This window comes from Thunnus albacares, chromosome 20, assembly GCF_914725855.1.
Source record: "Thunnus albacares chromosome 20, fThuAlb1.1, whole genome shotgun sequence".
Classification (NCBI taxonomy): Eukaryota; Metazoa; Chordata; class Actinopteri; order Scombriformes; family Scombridae; genus Thunnus; species Thunnus albacares.
Window position 1 is genome coordinate 16,935,635 of NC_058125.1, and position 18,851 is coordinate 16,954,485.

Sequence of the window (18,851 nt, forward strand, 5' to 3'; positions counted from 1 at the left end):
TATGACAAGGAAGAACAGCAACTGTTCACATTTGAGAAGCTGGAACCATCAGGTTTTTGTTATTTATGCTTGAAAAAAGACTATAACGATTGTTTGATAATCAAAATAGTTGCAGATTCATTTTCTGTTGATTGACTAATCGTTGCAGTTCTACTGCTGACTGGCCCATTATGTCTATTAATAACAGTAATATCAAGAGTGATAACAAAAGAAACTATAAATACATGAGGATTTGTTTTATAGTGTTTAATTCATATTTATTTTTCAGGAGCAGACACCATCACATCAGAGAAAAGTGTGAAAGTGACATGAAAACTCCTCCAGTGGCTGAAGGGAACGTGTTCTCAGAGTGAATGCACTGAAGCTCTGAGTCCTGTTCCACTTCCCATCAGATCCAGCTCAGGGGCACGTATGCATTTACTGGGGGATCGTCACTCTGCCACCGGTGATAAATTAAAGAAAGTCCATCAGAGAAGGTCTGCAATGTCCTTCTCTACTTTCTCAATGGGACAGTGGAGTTCATACCTGCAGCATAGAGAAAACATTAGACCCACTGTAATATGTTAGACCTAACGAAGGGCTTTTGAGATTTATAATTTTAGGTCTATGGCATATGACTTTACCTTCTGAAGGGTATGCCATCTGCAGTAATGAGGAACTTCTCAAAATTCCACCGAATATCATTAACTTTGATTGGGGACCAGTAGAATTTCTTTATATCTCCAATAACAGGGTTCACAAATGGCAAAGATTCCTGTGATAAGAAATGACAGTGTCAGCCTACAAGTGATTCATTCATTAATCCTATATGTATATTTAAATCTTATATACAAAGCACAATACCTTTAGATAGGTGAAAAGCGGCTCTTCATTTAATCCATTCACCTCAACTTTGCTAAAGACAGGAAACTTTGGCACGAACCCTGCACCAGGTCTCACATACCTCAGAATATTTAAAGTTTCATGATTCACCTCTGTAAAAATATAAGTAAAGAGTTATTCATGATGTATGTGTCATGAAAACCATAATGTGTGTGTTCAGAAATTTGTGGATTTATACAAAATACATTTACAAAAGTACTGTACTTCTGTACAGGTTTGATGTACTTGTACTCAATTTGAGTATTTCCATTTAACTTTACATTTCTACTTATATATCTACTCCATTACATATTTTACTTGTTGTTCCACTACATCCATTCATTTACAAGATACCTTTCATATTCACATTAAGATTTTCCATACAAAACATAAGAAATATGATGCATTGCTATAGATCAAACTGCCCAACAGTATATGAATATGGATATAATCAAATTAGCTTACATGTTCATGCATCAGCAATAATAATCATACAAAAATGTAATCATAAAACACCGAAAAGGGCAATTCTGTATTATGAGTACTGTGCAGTATATGCTACCTCTGTTAAATTACAAAAGCTTTAATGTACCTACCAGGCGACTGAAGACCAAATTGGTTGCAGGGGAATCCTAGGACAGTGAAGTTGAGGTCACCAAACATTTCCATCAGTGCATTCAGTCGGTGGTACTAAGGAGCGAATGAGGGAAAAGAGCTCAAAATCAAATACCTCTAATAAAAAAAAAAAATGACTGCACTGGTTATGTGTTATGAGATAATGTGGTCTGACTGTAATCAATCAGTGCTTCTGCAGAACATTACCTCCTCTATTGTTGACCCTCAGAAGGTGGCAACGTTGACGACCAGAAGCACCTTACCCCTGAAGTTACTGAGCGGAACCAGCTGTCCGTCCAGGGTCTCAGCAGAGAAATCATAGATTGATTTATTCGCCATGCCTGGACTTTAGCTTGTATATGGGATTGTAGTCAGTCAAGAGTGAGTATTCACTCAGCTATCCTGTTGGCTCTTCTCATTCTCTGAAACATACCTCATGGGTCAGCAATTGTTCAGCATGACTGACTTCATTGTTCTTCTGGGCAGAGGTGAGTTTGCAGAATGGTCATTTGTTCAACAGATGTAACATAGGAAGCGTGGCTGTTAGGACAGTGACAGCTAATTGGGATTCAAATTAAATGAACAAAATTGACATGTATGGGTCTGAAGAACACAGTAATTTGGCAGCATCCATTCCTCTTTACTACTGACAGTTACAGAAAGTAGTGTAACATTAAGGTGAGAGCTGCAGTAAATAAAATACGGGAGTTTTTACACTGATTTCTCCAGTTTTTGTGTGTTAATAGTTTTATCACAATGAGACAGACTGTTCATTTTGTTTCTGCAAAGTTAAATCTGTGCAGTGTTTTGTTCTTTAACACAACAGTATTGGTCTATTTTTTTTAAAAAAAAATTCTTTCCTGATCAGATCTATGTACAGGTTACTTTGTAACTATTCATTAAATGTAGGAAAAGACTGCTGACATTGTTTTGTGCACAAAAGATAAAAAGTCCAACAGGAAACCGACCAATTCTGGAAGATATATGATTATAAAGTATAAGAGGTCTAAAAAAAAACATTCAAAAGAGTTGTTTTAAAAATCCTGAAGGCAAACCAATGTGTTTTTTTCCTCCCGCTTTATTGGCCAAATATTGAAATACACAATACACAAAAACAATATACATATACAGGAAAATCATCACAAAAAACTGTTGAACAATTTCAAAAAGGACATAGAAGGGCATTAAAGGCACAGCACCAAAAAAATGGAATCATGTATTTTAAAAAATCCCCAATACAAATAAGAGAACTGAGGAAAATAAATAAGTAAATAAATAAAGATTACAGGTGTGTAAAATGCCTTTATCATGATCTCTGACGTGAACCCGGAAGGTTGACACTGATGCATTCACTTTACTGCCTCGTAAACGCCAACGTCCATCTTTACAGTAGGCAGAAATCTCTAAAATACGACGCCCTCGACATTCATATAGGTATATCTTTGGTAGAAAGCGACAAGAAATTCACTCCTTATTCACAAGGTGGTGATAATTATTGTTTTAGTTAAGTAAAATGGCACAGAATTGGGCTACGTTGTGCTGAAATAACAAAACGAGTGGGGAAAAAATAGCCTTCAAAGTGGATAACATTGGTTTTAATCTATGAAAAGAGTTAATACTGTATCACAGTGACCATCACTTCCTAATACTGATTCAGTCTCCATATGTTGAAAAATTCACCCTTGTTTGATAGTTAATGTGCCACCCGATCTTAATGTAATGTAGCTTTTTCCGACAGTAAGCGAAGGCAGCATTGGGCTTGGTTATTCTTCAATTGCTCGCAAAATGCTGAAGGAAAATATATTATTTTGGCATCTTTGTGGAGAACAACACGTCCTTAAAAACTCTGTATAACAAATCCAAGCCATAATGGATGAAGAGGCAAAAACACGAACGTAAGTGCATCTTAAATACTGAATTTTGTATCTTGAAAGCAGCTGGAGCGGCTGCTATCGAGCTAACGTTAGCTGAGTTAACGTTAACGTTACACAGCTAGCGAGCAACAACGACCAAGTCACTGAGAAATGTAGCTCTATTTATTTATGGCAGCTGACTTCGGTTTAAGTATATAGCCTATCATCGTGACAAGGCTGATATAGCATTAATTATTGCTAATGTAATGTTGCTGTCATTATTCTTGCTCTTTAAAGTGTTTAACAGTTACTATGCTCCCGTTTAAACTGCTTTGGCTGCAGTAACAAAGTTCAGCTGTAAACACGGTTTGCGTTTCTTCACCAGATGTCATCTTTTGGATTTGCCCTGGGAGGATGTACTAATCCCTCACATTTTATGCCATTTGCCACTGCAACACATTGTCAGCTTGCAGAGGGTGAGCAAGCAGTTCCATAACCTCATCCAGGTGTATCTAGCCAACTGCAGGACATTTGATCTGTCCCCGGTAAGTCCCGATGAGTGTTGCGTTTCATGTTTCCAACCTTTAAATATATATTGAGAGGCATTTATCGTTGCTGCACAAGTTCTTGAAGAAATCTGCTCTCTGCTCTGCTGTGATATGCACAGGTTGGACCATGCATCCCCAAGGAGGCGTTTTGCTCCATGTTAAAGGACAACAAAGTTCTCCAGAGCCTGTCACTTCAGAACTGTTCAGACTGGGTGACAGACCAGGAGCTGCTGCCAGTTATCGGCCAGAACCAGCATCTGCTGAGAGTGGACATGAGCGGGTGTGCTTGGCTCACCCGCCACTCCCTGGTGGCTGTGTCATTGAGCTGCATGCACCTCCAGCACTTGGGCCTGGCACACTGTGAGTGGGTGGACAGCCTGTCCCTGCGCAGCCTGGCTGACCACTGCGGGGGGCTGCAGTCCATCGACCTCACCGCCTGCCGCCAGCTCAAGGACGACGCCATCTGCTACCTGGCCAAGAAGTGTTTGAAGTTGACGTCTCTATCTTTGGCAGTCAATGCCAATGTTACTGACGAGTCGGTGGAGGAGGTGGCCAAGAACTGCAGGGGCCTGGAGCAGCTGGACCTGACAGGTTGCCTGCGGGTCAGGAACCAGTCCATCAGGTATACCATATATTTTTTCTTAGTGTAATCCAACTAACTTTGTGCCACTCTGCCCACACTTCCTTTACTGCACTTGTGCACCCATCTATAAGATCTTTTGCATGCTGTGCTCACAGGACGCTTGCAGAGTACTGCCCGAAGCTGCAGTCCCTGAAGGTGAATCATTGCCACAATGTGACAGAATCAAGCCTTGATCCTCTACGGAAACGCAACGTAGTGATTGATGTTGAGCCACCTTTACAGAGGGCACTGGTACTTCTTCAGGATGTGCTGGGTTTTGCTCCTTTTATCAATCTCCAGATATAGCTAAAGGGCCATCTGTCTGTCCAACAAGTGCACACAGGTAGGTAATATCAGCAGTATATCTACTAATTGAGCTTCTGACATATTTATATTCAAAACTGACTGTCAAAGATCCAAACAAGGCCAAATGTCAACCACAATGAATTTAGTACTTGTCTATTTTGAGTGACAACCAATCATTTGTAACATTCACCTTCTTGTATTACAGATGTCTTCACATCAGAGTCGATCACCATCAGCTGCATCACACGGGCATGTGGATTCTTCTGAGAAATGTGAAGACAATCCAAGAAGACATGTATGAGTTGCACTTAAATTCGTGTGCCAAAATAATGTGGACAAAAAAAAAAAAAAACCTCACTTGAATATGATCAAAGATGCTTATTTAAGAAGAAACTGAAAACAATTCTCTTGCATATGACTGATGAAAGCCATGTACTTTTAAGAATTGCTGCGTCATGTTCAAAAGATGTCACTGAACTTTTTCTTAATCTTTCAGTGTTGTGATAAAGTGACTTTTTTGAGGCGCAGTTCGAAGTACAGCATTTTGTTTTGTTGGTTTTTAAACAAGGTTCTTTGTGTATATGACATTGTAAGAAGCAGTTATCTTATGTTTCATTTAGAAACATTTAAAAAATGTTTGAGTTTAATTAAACATTTTATTCTGCATGTATGTGCCAACATCAATATTCTGTCACTTAACACAGGTTGTGTCTGGCCATTGGTTTTATTTGTACAGGTTTTATTGTCTCCACTACTGCTGAGACTTCTGCTGCCACCGCAGTACAATAAAGGTGGATGCAATTGCTTTTGTGCTGTTGATCGTCTGTCTTCCAGAAGCTCCTCGCTCCTCAGGATCATCCACAGACCTCACTGTCATTAAAAATGTTAATTTCTTACTCTATTATTACTCTACTATTACACCAAAACTATGTTCATTGCTGAATCCCATGAGGGTTAATTGGAAAATTGAATTTTTGTGACGTGAGTGAAGCAACCCTTGCAATCCATATTGTTAATAAATGCATCCTAGTCTTTGAAATAAGTATATGATTTCATTATGACTCTTTCCCGTTATGCCTTTTAAAAGTATCTGTGTGTAGATGATGTTGCCTAGTAATACAGTAAATGCATTATATTAAAAATATTCAATTGTCAAGTACCATCAAAAACGATTGTTGTCACTTCTCTGCTGTCATAAAGAAGCGTACAAATGCATCTGTTAGGATATTTGGGATACTTGTAATGTAGTTTGATGTCACTTTGTTCAAGTGTCCATTGCTGAGTATAGAAGTCAAAGACAAAAGAAGTACTCTTCAGGTATAAGTAACATGGTTTTAGGTAAATTAAGGGACTATTCTTGACAGATTTAACACAAACAAATGTTCAAAATAATGACCCTTGCCCCCTTTTTTGTAAAAAATCCCAGCCAACATATTGCTTCTCTGTCAATAAAAAGGAGGTTGCTGTAATTCCCTTGACTGTTAAGCATAAGAGGCCTTTGTCAAAGTGTTGCACTAGTGTGTTCTGAGATGAGGTGACTTAATCTGACACAAGGTGGCAGCAATGAGTCAGGATATTTGTTATTCTGTTCAAGAAGCTGCATGACTTCTAAACTACAGCACATGTTGGAACCATATAGTGATATTTAATGAGAAATATGTCAGGAACCAGGGTCAGGAGTATATAAGAAGGTCAAGACTCCCTTTCTCTATGCTTTAGAGAACAAATCTAAGTGTTTGACTGGTTAGGCATGTAGTGGGAAAAAAAACTTATGATCTTGTTAACACTTGATGCAGTGAATGCACAATAAGAATTAATGCTTCCCCTTGTTGCCACAGCTACGTGCTAAAAATCCCTCTTATAGTTTCCTCTGGTGGTACGATTGGCAGACTATATTGTAACTTGTCTCTGTGACAACACAACAGGTCTATTTTCCACTTGATGGCATGGTTTACCCCATCTGCTGTGTGCTGTCCACAAGCCGAATTTTGCACCAGCAGAGAGTTGTGTTTGCAGGGCTTCAGGGATCGAACAGCATCCTTCTGTTAGCTGTGTTGATCATCATATTGTACCGCCGTGCCTCCAAGGAGACATCACAGTGTCATTAGTTATAAAGAAAATCTTGAAATTTCAATTCATGTAGAAACTGATGTGCCATATATATGCAGTAGACACCCTTATTTAACCAAACTGAGCTTATTTTTTTTCCAACTCTGCAAGCAAAGATAAGCAAGAGTCTGGGTGACATCATACAGTTTTCCCCTCAAAATAACAAATGATGCAAAATAGATAACACTCTTGTGTCATACTGCATGGAAAAGGAATTTAGATTAACTGCAAGACATTTACTGGAACAAAAAATAACTTCTGCAACTATAACAATCAGTGAAAAAACATCTTCAGTGTTAAACAGCAACCCAACAGTGGCCTGTCCTTATTGTGTTGCTGCTCAGCAGTCAGCGGGTTAAAAACGCTTCAGACTACATTCATCATGTAGGACCTCAATTAGCATTGATCTGCAGGGGGGGAAAGAAACATCGCCGTGTTATTATATACCACGCAGCAATTTCTGTTCAAGTGATTGAGTGTATGGGGGGGATTCCTCAAACATAGCCTCACATATTTTGTCTTCCTGTCAATAATCTGGCACTTTTCTAAATTATTGATCAATAGCAACTGATCATTTCATACCAAGGCGCAACAATGAAGTTGGTTATTCAGTATGCAGTTTTAGCCCCTGGCAGCGTGTAATATACTGTACTTATTAAAACTAAGAATAAATCTCATTTTAATCTCTGGCTGCTTTCAAAGTCTGTTTATGTTGTTTAGAGGCTCATCGGTTTCATTCATGTGTGTTGTGACAGCTGGTTTACTAACAGGACAAACCATGATCCTTAAAAAGAAAAAAAACAATTAACAACCAGGTGATACAGACCTTTTTCACTGCAGACATGTCATAATAGGAGAAAAAACAGATGTTACTAATACCATTAAGGACAGTGACTCAGTTTTATGCTACTGTCCAAAGAAGGCAGCAGCTAAATGGAATTCAGCCTTAATTAATTTGACTATTTACACCTGTGCTGTTTCTACTGTGACATGTAAAATGTCTGCAGTGAAAAAGGCCAATTATGGCTGTCGTATTCTCATCAGAGTCTCTTTGCTTTGGCATTTGGATTAGCTCTGATAAGGTATATTTGTTCTTTGACCGAAATGGCAAGAATGACATGCATTGTTAATACTTGTTAATATAAACACACAAGTACAGGGGAAAATTCTGATTAATCCTCTTGTTTTTGAGGTGGATTAAAATGACAAAGATGGCGTCGTAAGTTTCCTCAAAACTTATCCGCAGGCACACATTTACTGTTTGCCATTTGCAGTTTCTTTATTTCTCAATCTTTTTTTTTATCCCATTGAAGGTAACAAACACAAACAATCAGATAACACATATATGGTCTTTTTTTTAGTATGGAAATGCAAAATCTTCAACAAAACAAAAAGACCGTACTGAGGAGCAATATTGTGATGGCAGGAAGGACGAAGAACACACACATTCATCCTTCCATTTGTGGCAGAATGTACACATAATACAAATTCCTATAACGAGGTAGGAAAAAGGAAAATATCTCAGTGAAATACATCAATACACCATGGGATGTAAATAGGCATATAAGTAAACAAATACAAATAAATAAAAGAAGTAAAAATGGAAAATAAACAAATGAAAATGTCCTCTCCTTACTAAGTTAACAATAGTTTTGTTTCAGTGTCGCTCATTTTATGTTCTTTCAGTAAACAAAATAATTACAGTTTCTGATATTTACACTAATATTTTAACTAGTTTGTTATACAAGAAACTTGGGAATATTATATATAATCTACTGTTAATACTTTAGAATAAAACTGTCATGTACTGCCATTTGGATCTCAGTAACCATATCCAAATGTGCTGTATGGTGTAAATGAAAAACAGGGGATTTTGATAAATCATGTTTATTGTACTGTTTTTTCATTAACTTCCTGAAAATATAATGTTTCTTAACAGTTTTCCTACATTTAAGTAGCTGTTGAACTTTGTCTTGTGTCCTGAAGCATCCAGTCAAAACAAGAGAGATGAATGTCAGACAATCTGTTAAAAAGACCATATTTTAGTTTAGAAAAGCAAGAGAAATACAGTGAATATACTATGGATGAATTTTCATCTAACATTAACCAACTGAATAATAAAGCAAGCAAAACAGTTTTTAGTCATTTATATGAATGCAAAATATTATTTTCATCCTCAGCATGTGTAAAAACCAGATCCTGCTCTGGAAAACAATCAGAAACTGGTTACTTTTCAGCTTCCTGTTAAGTAAACGATGTTCATATGAGGTGGAGAGAGAATTACTGTAGCTGTTCAGAGAGGTTCAGAGATGGGCCAAAAACTGTGTGAGAGATTTTGTTCATTTTCATATTTTTAATTAACAGACTTTTTCTCCCGTCTTCCATCAGTGAATGAGTCTTTCTTTCATTTATTTGATGTAGTTTATCTCCTCCAACCATTCATATACGACCTTATTGGATCCTGGGACTTAAGGATCCATCTTTTGGCCACCAGAGAAGCATAACTAATGACAACATTAAAGTGGCTTTGTGAGCATGGCCATCAAAATGTCGATCAACCAAGCAAGAAATAATGTTGGATTTTAAAATCAGCATGAATAAACATGTATGTTTAGAATCCGTCAAACTCAACCGCAAGGGGCTCAATTTAGAGAGATTTTGAAGGTGTTGATGTACTTGTGGAAGACAAACTCTTCAGTGTTCGTACAGTGTGTGTGTCATGGATGTCAGTATAGTTGTTTTATCAGCTTCTATGCGGAGTGAGTAAGTGACGATGCCACACAACACATCTTCAGGGTGCCATCTAATTGAAGCGACATTTAAAGCTTTTCTTGGACTCATAACTGTCAGATCCATTAGCATCTCTCTAATTGCTCCGCTCCTAACCCCAGACTGGACAGGAAACACATGGTCAGCTAGCTGTGGTTAGTACTCGCATAGTTTATCTACTCATTAAGACATTTTTCTCATTCGCTTTGAGTGAATAGAGCATCATGACCAGTCTGACTCACAACTATTCCCTGCTTAGGTGGAGAATGTGTTGGCCCAGTTCTTGTTAGAAAGAGCCCACATATTATCTTTTCCATCAGCAACACCATCACTTTTTACTATTTTAAATAAGGAATCATGGGTTGTGGCAAATATTATAAGAAAGAATATAAAGATTTCCCACTGAAATATATTAAAAATATTCTTTATTGAAATACTTTTCTGTCCTTTTTGTAGCGGTATTATCCTGCTGAAATCCTTGCCTACATGATTAACAGATTAAGGAACCTTTTGATCAGAAAATGACTTGACAACAACTTTGATAATTGCTTAATCACTGCAGCAAAATGCTGAAAAACATTTACTGATTGTAGCTTCTCAAATTTTAAGGGTTTCTTTCTTTTACATAATTGTAAACAGAACATCTTTGGATTTTGGACTGTAAGGGGGACATAACAAACCATTTGAAGTTACCTTTGGTCTTGTGATGATTAAACATCAACGAAAAAGATAGATTACCTGTCAATGAGAATGATCATTAGTTGCAGCCTTAATACCACAATTGTAAATATTGGTGTACAAGTCAAAACTGAGTGATGAACTGGAGCTGAATCACCCCTACTGTCAATCTTAATATGACGAGCTGCTTAGGCAGTGTGACACTTATTCACCAGGTAGCATTTGATATAACAAAGTATTTGTTGCACACTTTGTCATGCAAATGGGAATTCGTACAGTCGACCAATATCTGTGCGTACAGCCCATGAATATAGATGTTGTAGTTTGGGTTTTCAGCAGAAGTATTTTCTATAGTGGAGGCACAGCTGGAGCTTTGGGTGTTAAAGTCCTTCTTCAAAGCCATGCATCAGTGGTGTAGCATCTTTAAAAGGTAACATAAGCACTTCAAGGATAGATTCACATTTTTCGACATGTTCATATGCACGTTGAAAAAGTTATTACTTCCTGTAATATGTAGAATAAAGAGATTTTAACACTGAGTGGTGCACATTTGGGCTAACATTAGCTACTTTAGTGAAATTGTGCTAACAGGGCAGATATTGTAATCAAGTAACATTAAACCTACCGAAATATTGTGTGACAGCATCCTGTGAGGGTCTTGTTAGTGTAACTCCTTAACCACAAATACTGCAGAGCTACGTGTCAGAAAAAATCACTGTTTTTCTGGCTCAGTTGAAGTCCCCGGGCCAGTGAGAGCAGCAGGCGAGGGAACTGTCCATCACACCTGTCAATCAACACCCACACAGCAAACATCAAATACTGTAAGTCTTCACATCTTATTAATAGAGCAATGATTTCCAAAATGACCACCAGGACACTTATTAGAGGCCTCGAATTTAGCGATTGTGACCATAATGACTCATTGATGCTTTTTGAATGGGAGTCAGTTGGAGCCAATGATTTTTTGGAGGCAGCATCTAGTGGCCATCGGTGGCATTGCACTTTCTGCATTTACTCCAGCCTTAAGCTGTGGTAGTTGACTCAGACTGCTAAAGCACCATGTTATTTTCAGCTGACTTCTAAAATGCATTAAGAAGACAGTGGATTTACCCCCCTTTGCAAATGAGATGTTTCACTTCATGAGCTTGACAAATAATGGGTCTGTTTGTCCTTTAAAAGCAGGTGCGTTGCTCCACTTTCTCAGCCTTTAGTTCCCCACTCTGTCCTCGAGCCTCCTGCCAACCAGCCTTGAGTTCCTGCCCAATTTTGAGCACCCAAAGGCCAAGTTTTATAGATATGCTCAATTTGCCTGCAATATAAACATCCTAATAGAGAACATGTATTTACAATAAGCATGATGAGGATTCATACTGGCAGGATTTTGCATTGAAGCATTTTGTCCTCTGACTAATCTGGGCTGCTAAATTGTGAGTAACTGTGTTGAACTTGTGTCCTCCAGCCAGCAGAGATCAGAGTTCAGCATTCTGCCGTAATCACAGATCACATCTTGTTATGGTTAGTGGACACTGAAAGATGCTAGAGGCTGTCTCATCATTTACTTTGTAGGGAGGCACAGATCTGATTCAAGACAAAGAGAGAAAACAGTGGACAGTCTATGGAGTGTGGTGAATATAATCATTTGTAGTGCAATATATTGTTTGAAGCCACAAAACGATTAATATCACCTGAACTATTCTACTGTTCTACTGTTCGTCTACTGTGTCTCTTTTCTGCTTTGTTGCCTCACTGTCTAGAAAGTGTGACGTAAATGCAGCTCTCAGCATTATTTCACAAATGGCGCACAAACAGCAAAATATGTGTTTAGTACATGTCTCAGCCTGTAGATTAATGACATTAACGAAGTTTCCATTAGCACAGCGATCGGGGGAGACAGAGGCGTCCATGCGTAAATCCACATGACTGAATCACTGATAAGAGAAAATGAAACACATCTCTATGGGCCAAGAGGGGCCAGGAAACGCCACTCCAAATTAGCCCGCGGCCCAATTTATTGTTACTTCATTAACCGACCTCTGTATCTGCATCTGTAGGGCAGGGGAGGGAAGTTGTGACCCATCTTTTTGCCTAAAAATTCCCCACTCTGCCTTTACTGGGCCTCTGGAAAAAAAAAAAAAGTTCCCTGTGTAGAAAGGCAGCTGGGAAAAGGATCTGCCTGGCACAATACCAGAGAGAGAGAAGCTCCATCAGCCAGTGCTGTGCACAAGAAGAGTTTTAACTGGGTGTGAATCCCCTATCGAAAAATAATCTGGAGCATGTCAGTGTGCTAGCAGGGGGAGCTCAGGCCTGAAATGTGAGAATAAAACTCTCTTTCCAACATAGTTTTTTGATCCCAACTTGATGATTAGTTGCATAATCTCAGTGCTGATATTTTTTCTGAGTAGTCCTTTGTTTCATGACTTATTCAGTAGTTATCAGATGACCTTAAATATTCATATCTCTGTCCTGTTCAGATTAGTTAAGAGTCAAAGTGCTTGGTGTATAAAGTTTCAGATCACACAAGATTAAGGAATAGTGTGTAGCTGCTTCCAAAAAGCGTTTTATAATCATGTGAAGTATTCAAACGGTTTCTGCTGACATTTAATTTTCTTGGTTGCAGCTGTATGTTTGCACACTAACACTGGTATGGTTGACACAAGACACATTTTCCAGCTGTTTGTGAACATTCAGTTAGGGAAGTGCTTAAAGCACATACTGATGCCTGTAGCTGACACTGAAAACTATGCCTTATAGACAATTCAATAAGTCGCAATCTCACAATCTCCCCGGTATCCTTCACTCTTTCAAAGAGTCACAAGGTAACAGTACACAGTAATTTAACCCTTGAATTCAAGCTCTGACAACAAAGGTTGGATATAAAGCTTATCTTAGTTTGGTTGTTAATGGGGATAAAGTACAGGAACCTCCAAATATACAGTAAATATCAGATGCCTTGGAATAAGCATGTAGACTATTCTGAACAGAGGCTCAGTGGAAAGCTACAGTAATATATATATAAATAATATCTTATAAGGACATTCCCTAAATATAGGTAGATTCTTATTTTATTAAATCAACAATATTTCAAAATACATTACAATATGGTATTCATATTATTGAGCAAATTATTCCTCATGTTTAAAGAATAATGCAGATGTATCATTCAAACGAACCCAAATTACAAACTTTTTAAAAAATAATTGTGTACAGACACTTATGTTCCTTAGAGGTGGAAAATGTATTTTTTATTGTTTATTAAATGATGATTATTATATATGCAAATGTCCTGCATTTATGATCATTTGCTTTGCCTGGATGATTATTAAAAACTTGTTGTGTTTTATGAAGAGGATTTCTGTGGCAAAGAGAGAAGGATTTGTTTCATATCTGCAACTAAACAATCCGTTTACTGTTAGACTGATTATGAAATAATACATATGTGGTAATTACATCATAAATTAATTTAAAAAAAAGAAACGCAAAAATATGTTATTGGATGAATGTTGTGAGATTATAGTCACACCACATTAGCCCCTGAAGTGGATCAGTGGAGGTTCAGGTGGAGGCACAGAGGCCTTTTCTGCTCTTATCTGCTGATGGAACTGGCTGTCTGGGATGGCTAGTTTCTTATCTTCCATGGCCCACTAATATCCACAGGGGACCAACACCGTTTGGCACCCTGAAATCCTTTCTCCTACACCGGATGGGAAAGCAGCCTGAGTGGATCACGGGGGCTGGAGACATGGATGCCATATGGCCCCTTTTTATTCTCTGTGGAGTTCAGGCCTTTGGGATGCCCAGCATCTAAATGCACACAAGAGATTTTCACAATATGTGCCGTGACAAAGGCATTTTGGCAGTTTATGTTGTTGTTTGTCGTTGCTGGCACATCACTGGGATTCATTTGCATTTTTTAAAATCAAAGATGTGTTTTTTTTCCCCTGACTGTATCTGCAGACACATGAGCATGAAACAGTATTTATTTAGATTTGCAATCAACACATCTTTTAGTTGATCATTGGATATTTTTGCACAAAATATCTTTATTTAACCCTTTAACATACATTTTTGCATATTTGTTTCCCCTTAAGTATCTGAAATATTTGAAAATACATCTTTATCTTTGGTCTATTATCATATATTTTCTGTATCAGCTTGTTCCAACTCTTAATTGAAGCTATAAGATGTTTATATTCACTAAAATATTCAAACCCACACACACACACACACACACACACACACATTTATATACATAAATAGATACAATGCAGATACAATATAGTTTTAAACCCTTATGTATGTGTGAACATGAGGTTAAGTAAACTAATTATTGGAGCTTGTACCATAGTTACAAGACACGGTGCAATAACTAATTACCCCAAATTTTCTGAATATGATAGCTTTGAATTTTATTGGAAATTAAAATTTGGGCTTAAAGTTGTTAAAGGGGTTTGTTTTTATTTTGTTTAACTCGTCCAACACAAGCACAGGGGAAAACATGCATAGGTGTTTCATCCATGCCTTCTTCAGTGTACAATTTTCATGGTTTGCGCCTCTTAACTTTTCACCAACAATGAATGTCAATCAACTTATTTCCAACAGGTGTACCAAGTGCCTACCTGTGATAAGAAGCGTCCTCGTTGAAAACTTCACAAGGCCCCTTCCCAACATTAAATCCCATAAGTTTAACAACCAAAAACAAAATCATACACACATTCACAGAATACTATACATACAGATTATACAAGCAAACACATTTTTAATTCTGTTTAAATTTGTAAAAGAACGGCTACATCTTTCAGGCTTGATTGACAGGGCTGTTAAAAAAAAAGCAAAGGGTGCACTACTGTATCTGGCCAGCTGAGGACATGCTTTCCTCAGACTGGGAGAGGGGAACATATAGCTTTATGTAGCCTCACCTACTCACTGTATCCCAGCATTGAGCATCTGTTGTTAAATGTGGGTGTTTTATTCACTCATTCGATATTTAACAACCTACTACCAACTAAATATGTAAACTAATAGACGTTGCTTATGATTTATCTCAAATAGTTATTTTAAAATACCACCAAGTCCATCAGTGCAGATATGGGGACATAAGCTGCCCCCACAGTCTTGAATAATCAACTTTTCCCATGCAGGTGTAATCCACCACAGCACAATATGTTTATGACGCAGGCTGGGAGACCTCCATCGAACTTCTTTATGAACTAGATTGAGGACAATTTTCCTGCTGAAAGGTGGTCTACCTGGAAGGCCGGGGCTGCCTGCCAGCTGCATGTCATTTCTATCAAATGTGGCCGGGGTCTGTCAATTAAGAAAACACAGGGCAATCTGTGGCTGCTGAAAGAGATCTCCTTGGCCTGCTCCCAGGCTGAGAGACGGCCTTTTGTTCCCAGGCATGTCTCACATACTTTCAGAGCCCAGATAAGCTCAGGCTTCATGAAGCCCTGCTTTATATTTGCCCACTGTAATGTCTCTGTGGGGTCAGGGAATATGGGGAAGCACTGTCGGCGAAAAGGTAATATCCCCCCTCCCACACACACATTACGGGGTCAGGAATAGAAGCCACAGGTTAGGTGGTCCTGAGGCCTGGCCAGGGGACTTTTTGCTGAATGATCCCCTCCTCCCATGTGCCCACCCTTGATCCTTTTCTACCTCTTTCATACCAAAGACGTAAACTGCAAAACAAGCAGGCAGCTTTAGCCGTTTCCTGAAATCGGATAAACAGGTACTCTATGGCTGGATCTGCCAGTGTGGGGGGAAGGGAATTTGTTTTAGTACCAGCCGGACCACCCACAGACAAGTAAATAGGTATATCAAGGTAGGCTGAAATATAAGTAGAGGCGAAAGGGAGGTTCAAGGCCAGCAGGTAGGGGGGTCACAAAGGACTGGGACCTCTCAATGACTTGGCGTCGTTGTGGTTTATCATAAAATATGTCTAGTAAAAAGAACAAGGCTAAAGGCAAATACCAGGCATTCTTTGTACAAGCTACTCTTACATGAGTCAGATTTACTTCTAACTTGTATAGAACGAGTGTGTGTGTCAGGTATGTGCAGTTTTATGATTTATTGTTCCTGGTGACTGTAAATTATTTTGGTTTTTCATTCATTAAAATAGACACAGTTAATTGCATCATGTTTTATTTTTTTAAATTATTTACAGTGGCCTGTTGGAATTTCAGCAAAATAGCCATGCACGAGTGAGATATTTACAGTCCTGTGTGTTGAGTGTGTATCCATCAGGATATATATATAGGATAATGTAGTATGTGGACACAGACTTTCAGTTTTAAAAATATTCTTTTTACTGTCCTTATTTGAAATTCGACAGCAGAGAAATGACTTTAAATGAGGGGAGAGAGATGTGGAACGTCATGCAACAAAGGTTCCCGGTTGGACTCGAACCAGCGTTTAAGATAATGCCTGAAACAAACAAGTCTGAAGGCAAAAGCATTTATTCCAGTTCCTAAGACCACAGTCGAAGATGGGATGAAGAGCCTACTGGTATAGAGTGGCACTGGGCATGATAATAATTCAAATCAGAATCAGCTTTATTGGCTAAATATGTTTAATACACAAGGAATTCAACTTAGAGACTACAGAGAGAGATAATCAGACATAAACATATAGCTATTAGGTACAGGCAAGTAGGTGGAAAAAGAAAAAGAAAAAAAAATATATATATATATATAATGGGGATAAAAGTGCACACATTTGGATAATCTGTCCTCTACGGCATTTATGATCCTGTCTAGTTGCACCTGTCTCCTACTCTTCCAACAGATTGTCAGTTTCAGAAAGTTACAAAAATTGTCAGATGCAGCCTCTCACATTTCTGATGTCAGAAATATGTGGGGTTGCTTCAGACACTGTTTGACTATCCAACAAGCACTTCTGATGAAGCTTACTGACCCCTTTAAACTGTTAGACCAGTGCACTCCTTTGTCCATACTTTTGTCTACTTATAGTTTGGGGATGTTTTTCATGGCTTTGCTTTCAATTAAAGGAATGATGATATTATAATAGTGTGCTTTCAACGGTTTGGTGTAGCCCTTTTTCTATTTCAAATGCCCCTGTGTACAAAGCCAGGTCTATAAAGAAATAATTTTCCCAGTTTGGTGTGGAAGAACTTGACTGACTTGCACAGAGCCTTGACCTTAACCCCATCCAATACCAGCGGGATGAACTGGTGTACGACTGAGAGCCAGGTCTTATCACTCAACATCAGAGCCCAATTTTGGCTGAATGGAAGAAAATCCCTGCAGCCAGGTCCCAAAATCTTGTGAGGAGCCTCCCAGAGAGGTGAGATTTTCAACAATGTCCATATATTTTTGGCCACATAGAGTCAGATGTGCATTTATATTATTGGTTGCTCCTCTCGGTTGTCGAATATTTCATATCTCTGATGTATGTTTTGTATGTTGCAAGGATTCATTTTTTTATGATTACACAAAAACAAAATCCTAGCAGCTGACAAGATAGTGCTGTTGTAAAGTATTGAATCTTGATGGCAGATATTATAAATGTTCTCATACGTTGAAATATACAGTTACAGTATTTGGATTGTTACTTTTTTTTTGCTTTTGACTGTTAATGATGGTTATAGTAGCCTACGCAGTCATTTCTTTCATCATTGTCAGCAAATTGCCCATGCAGCAGTGAGGTATTTAACGTCCAGCCTGGGTCTAGTTCCATTAGATAGCTTTAAGACCATGCTGAGTGCTCTTGAAAATTAGTTTTTTGGCAACTTCCTAGGATGCACAGTCTCCCAGCAAGCCACCAAGGCTTTGTCAAGACCGCGCTGGTTTAAGCTTGCAGCTTTTCAAGCCTCCCATTATGCCTGACTCAGTCGGGCAGAAAGCAAAAGAGCCTTTTCTGCAGTCATGTGGGCATACTGGCATTATACACAGTTCAGTATTAGATATTTGTGAGTCATATAAACAGAAGGGAGGGCACTGAGACTTCTTGAGGAAAAAAAAAAAAACTTTATAATTGGGGAGTTATATAAGTGTCTAAATCCTCCTCCAAGGATTTCATTTTTCCCCCATTGTGTGTTTTGAAAAGCAGGAAGACCTCACAGCAGAGGTGACAAATCCTCTGACATAGAAATCACGGTGGTACAGTTTAAGGACTGTAAGTAAAGTCTTCGAGTCTTGAGGTGAGGGGTAGTTAGCCTCCCACTATGAAGTCATTATTCAATATTCACCAAACAGTTTTTTTTGTTTTTATGTGCAACAGCATCAGGAATGTGGATGTTTAAGGTGAAGGGAGCAATTAATTCCTTCTCAAAATCCTTTCTAAAATGGAATTGCATCGACTGGAAAATGATCATATTTGCATCTTTACTATAATATGTTGGCTAGTAATCTATTAAGATCTGTTTGCACAGATAGCACTGCTCAAAATGCACATATCGTACCTCTTCTCCTGAAATCGTCCCACTTCTTGAGTCTCCTTTTAGACATTCAGTTCTATTTAGCCTCATGCACC

At 38.4% G+C, this 18,851-nt stretch overlaps 2 protein-coding genes across 3 annotated transcripts; one reads left to right on the forward strand and one right to left on the reverse strand.

Annotated features, from left to right (window-relative positions):
* Positions 1-272: 272 nt before the first annotated feature.
* gpx9 (glutathione peroxidase 9) lies at positions 273-2,764 on the reverse strand. The gene is made up of 5 exons (XM_044337933.1): positions 1,684-2,764; positions 1,458-1,551; positions 844-974; positions 624-754; positions 273-525 (listed from the first exon to the last, which is right to left on the reverse strand). The coding sequence occupies exons 1-5, from the start codon at positions 1,813-1,815 to the stop codon at positions 468-470; spliced, it is 546 nt and encodes a 181-aa protein (XP_044193868.1). The 5' UTR covers positions 1,816-2,764; the 3' UTR covers positions 273-467.
* A 457-nt stretch (positions 2,765-3,221) lies between these two features.
* Positions 3,222-5,848, forward strand: fbxl15 (F-box and leucine-rich repeat protein 15). 2 transcript variants are annotated; one of them, XR_006399449.1, is made up of 6 exons: positions 3,222-3,371; positions 3,715-3,874; positions 3,997-4,499; positions 4,616-4,842; positions 5,011-5,100; positions 5,542-5,848. XR_006399449.1 is itself a non-coding variant. In XM_044337931.1 (5 exons), the coding sequence occupies exons 1-4, from the start codon at positions 3,346-3,348 to the stop codon at positions 4,803-4,805; spliced, it is 879 nt and encodes a 292-aa protein (XP_044193866.1). In that variant the 5' UTR covers positions 3,222-3,345; the 3' UTR covers positions 4,806-4,842; positions 5,011-5,848. The 2 variants fall into 2 exon arrangements, 1 of the variants encoding a protein (XP_044193866.1); XM_044337931.1 differs by having other exon boundaries at positions 5,011-5,848.
* Positions 5,849-18,851: the final 13,003 nt, after the last annotated feature.

Excerpts from the sequence above, each read along its gene's own strand:
- fbxl15 (XM_044337931.1), top strand. The coding sequence starts at position 3,346 with ATGGATGAAGAGGCAAAAACACGAAC. Across the intron at positions 3,372-3,714 it reads GAAGAGGCAAAAACACGAAC|ATGTCATCTTTTGGATTTGC; the intron begins GTAAGTGCATCT and ends TTTCTTCACCAG. Across the intron at positions 3,875-3,996 it reads GGACATTTGATCTGTCCCCG|GTTGGACCATGCATCCCCAA; the intron begins GTAAGTCCCGAT and ends TGATATGCACAG.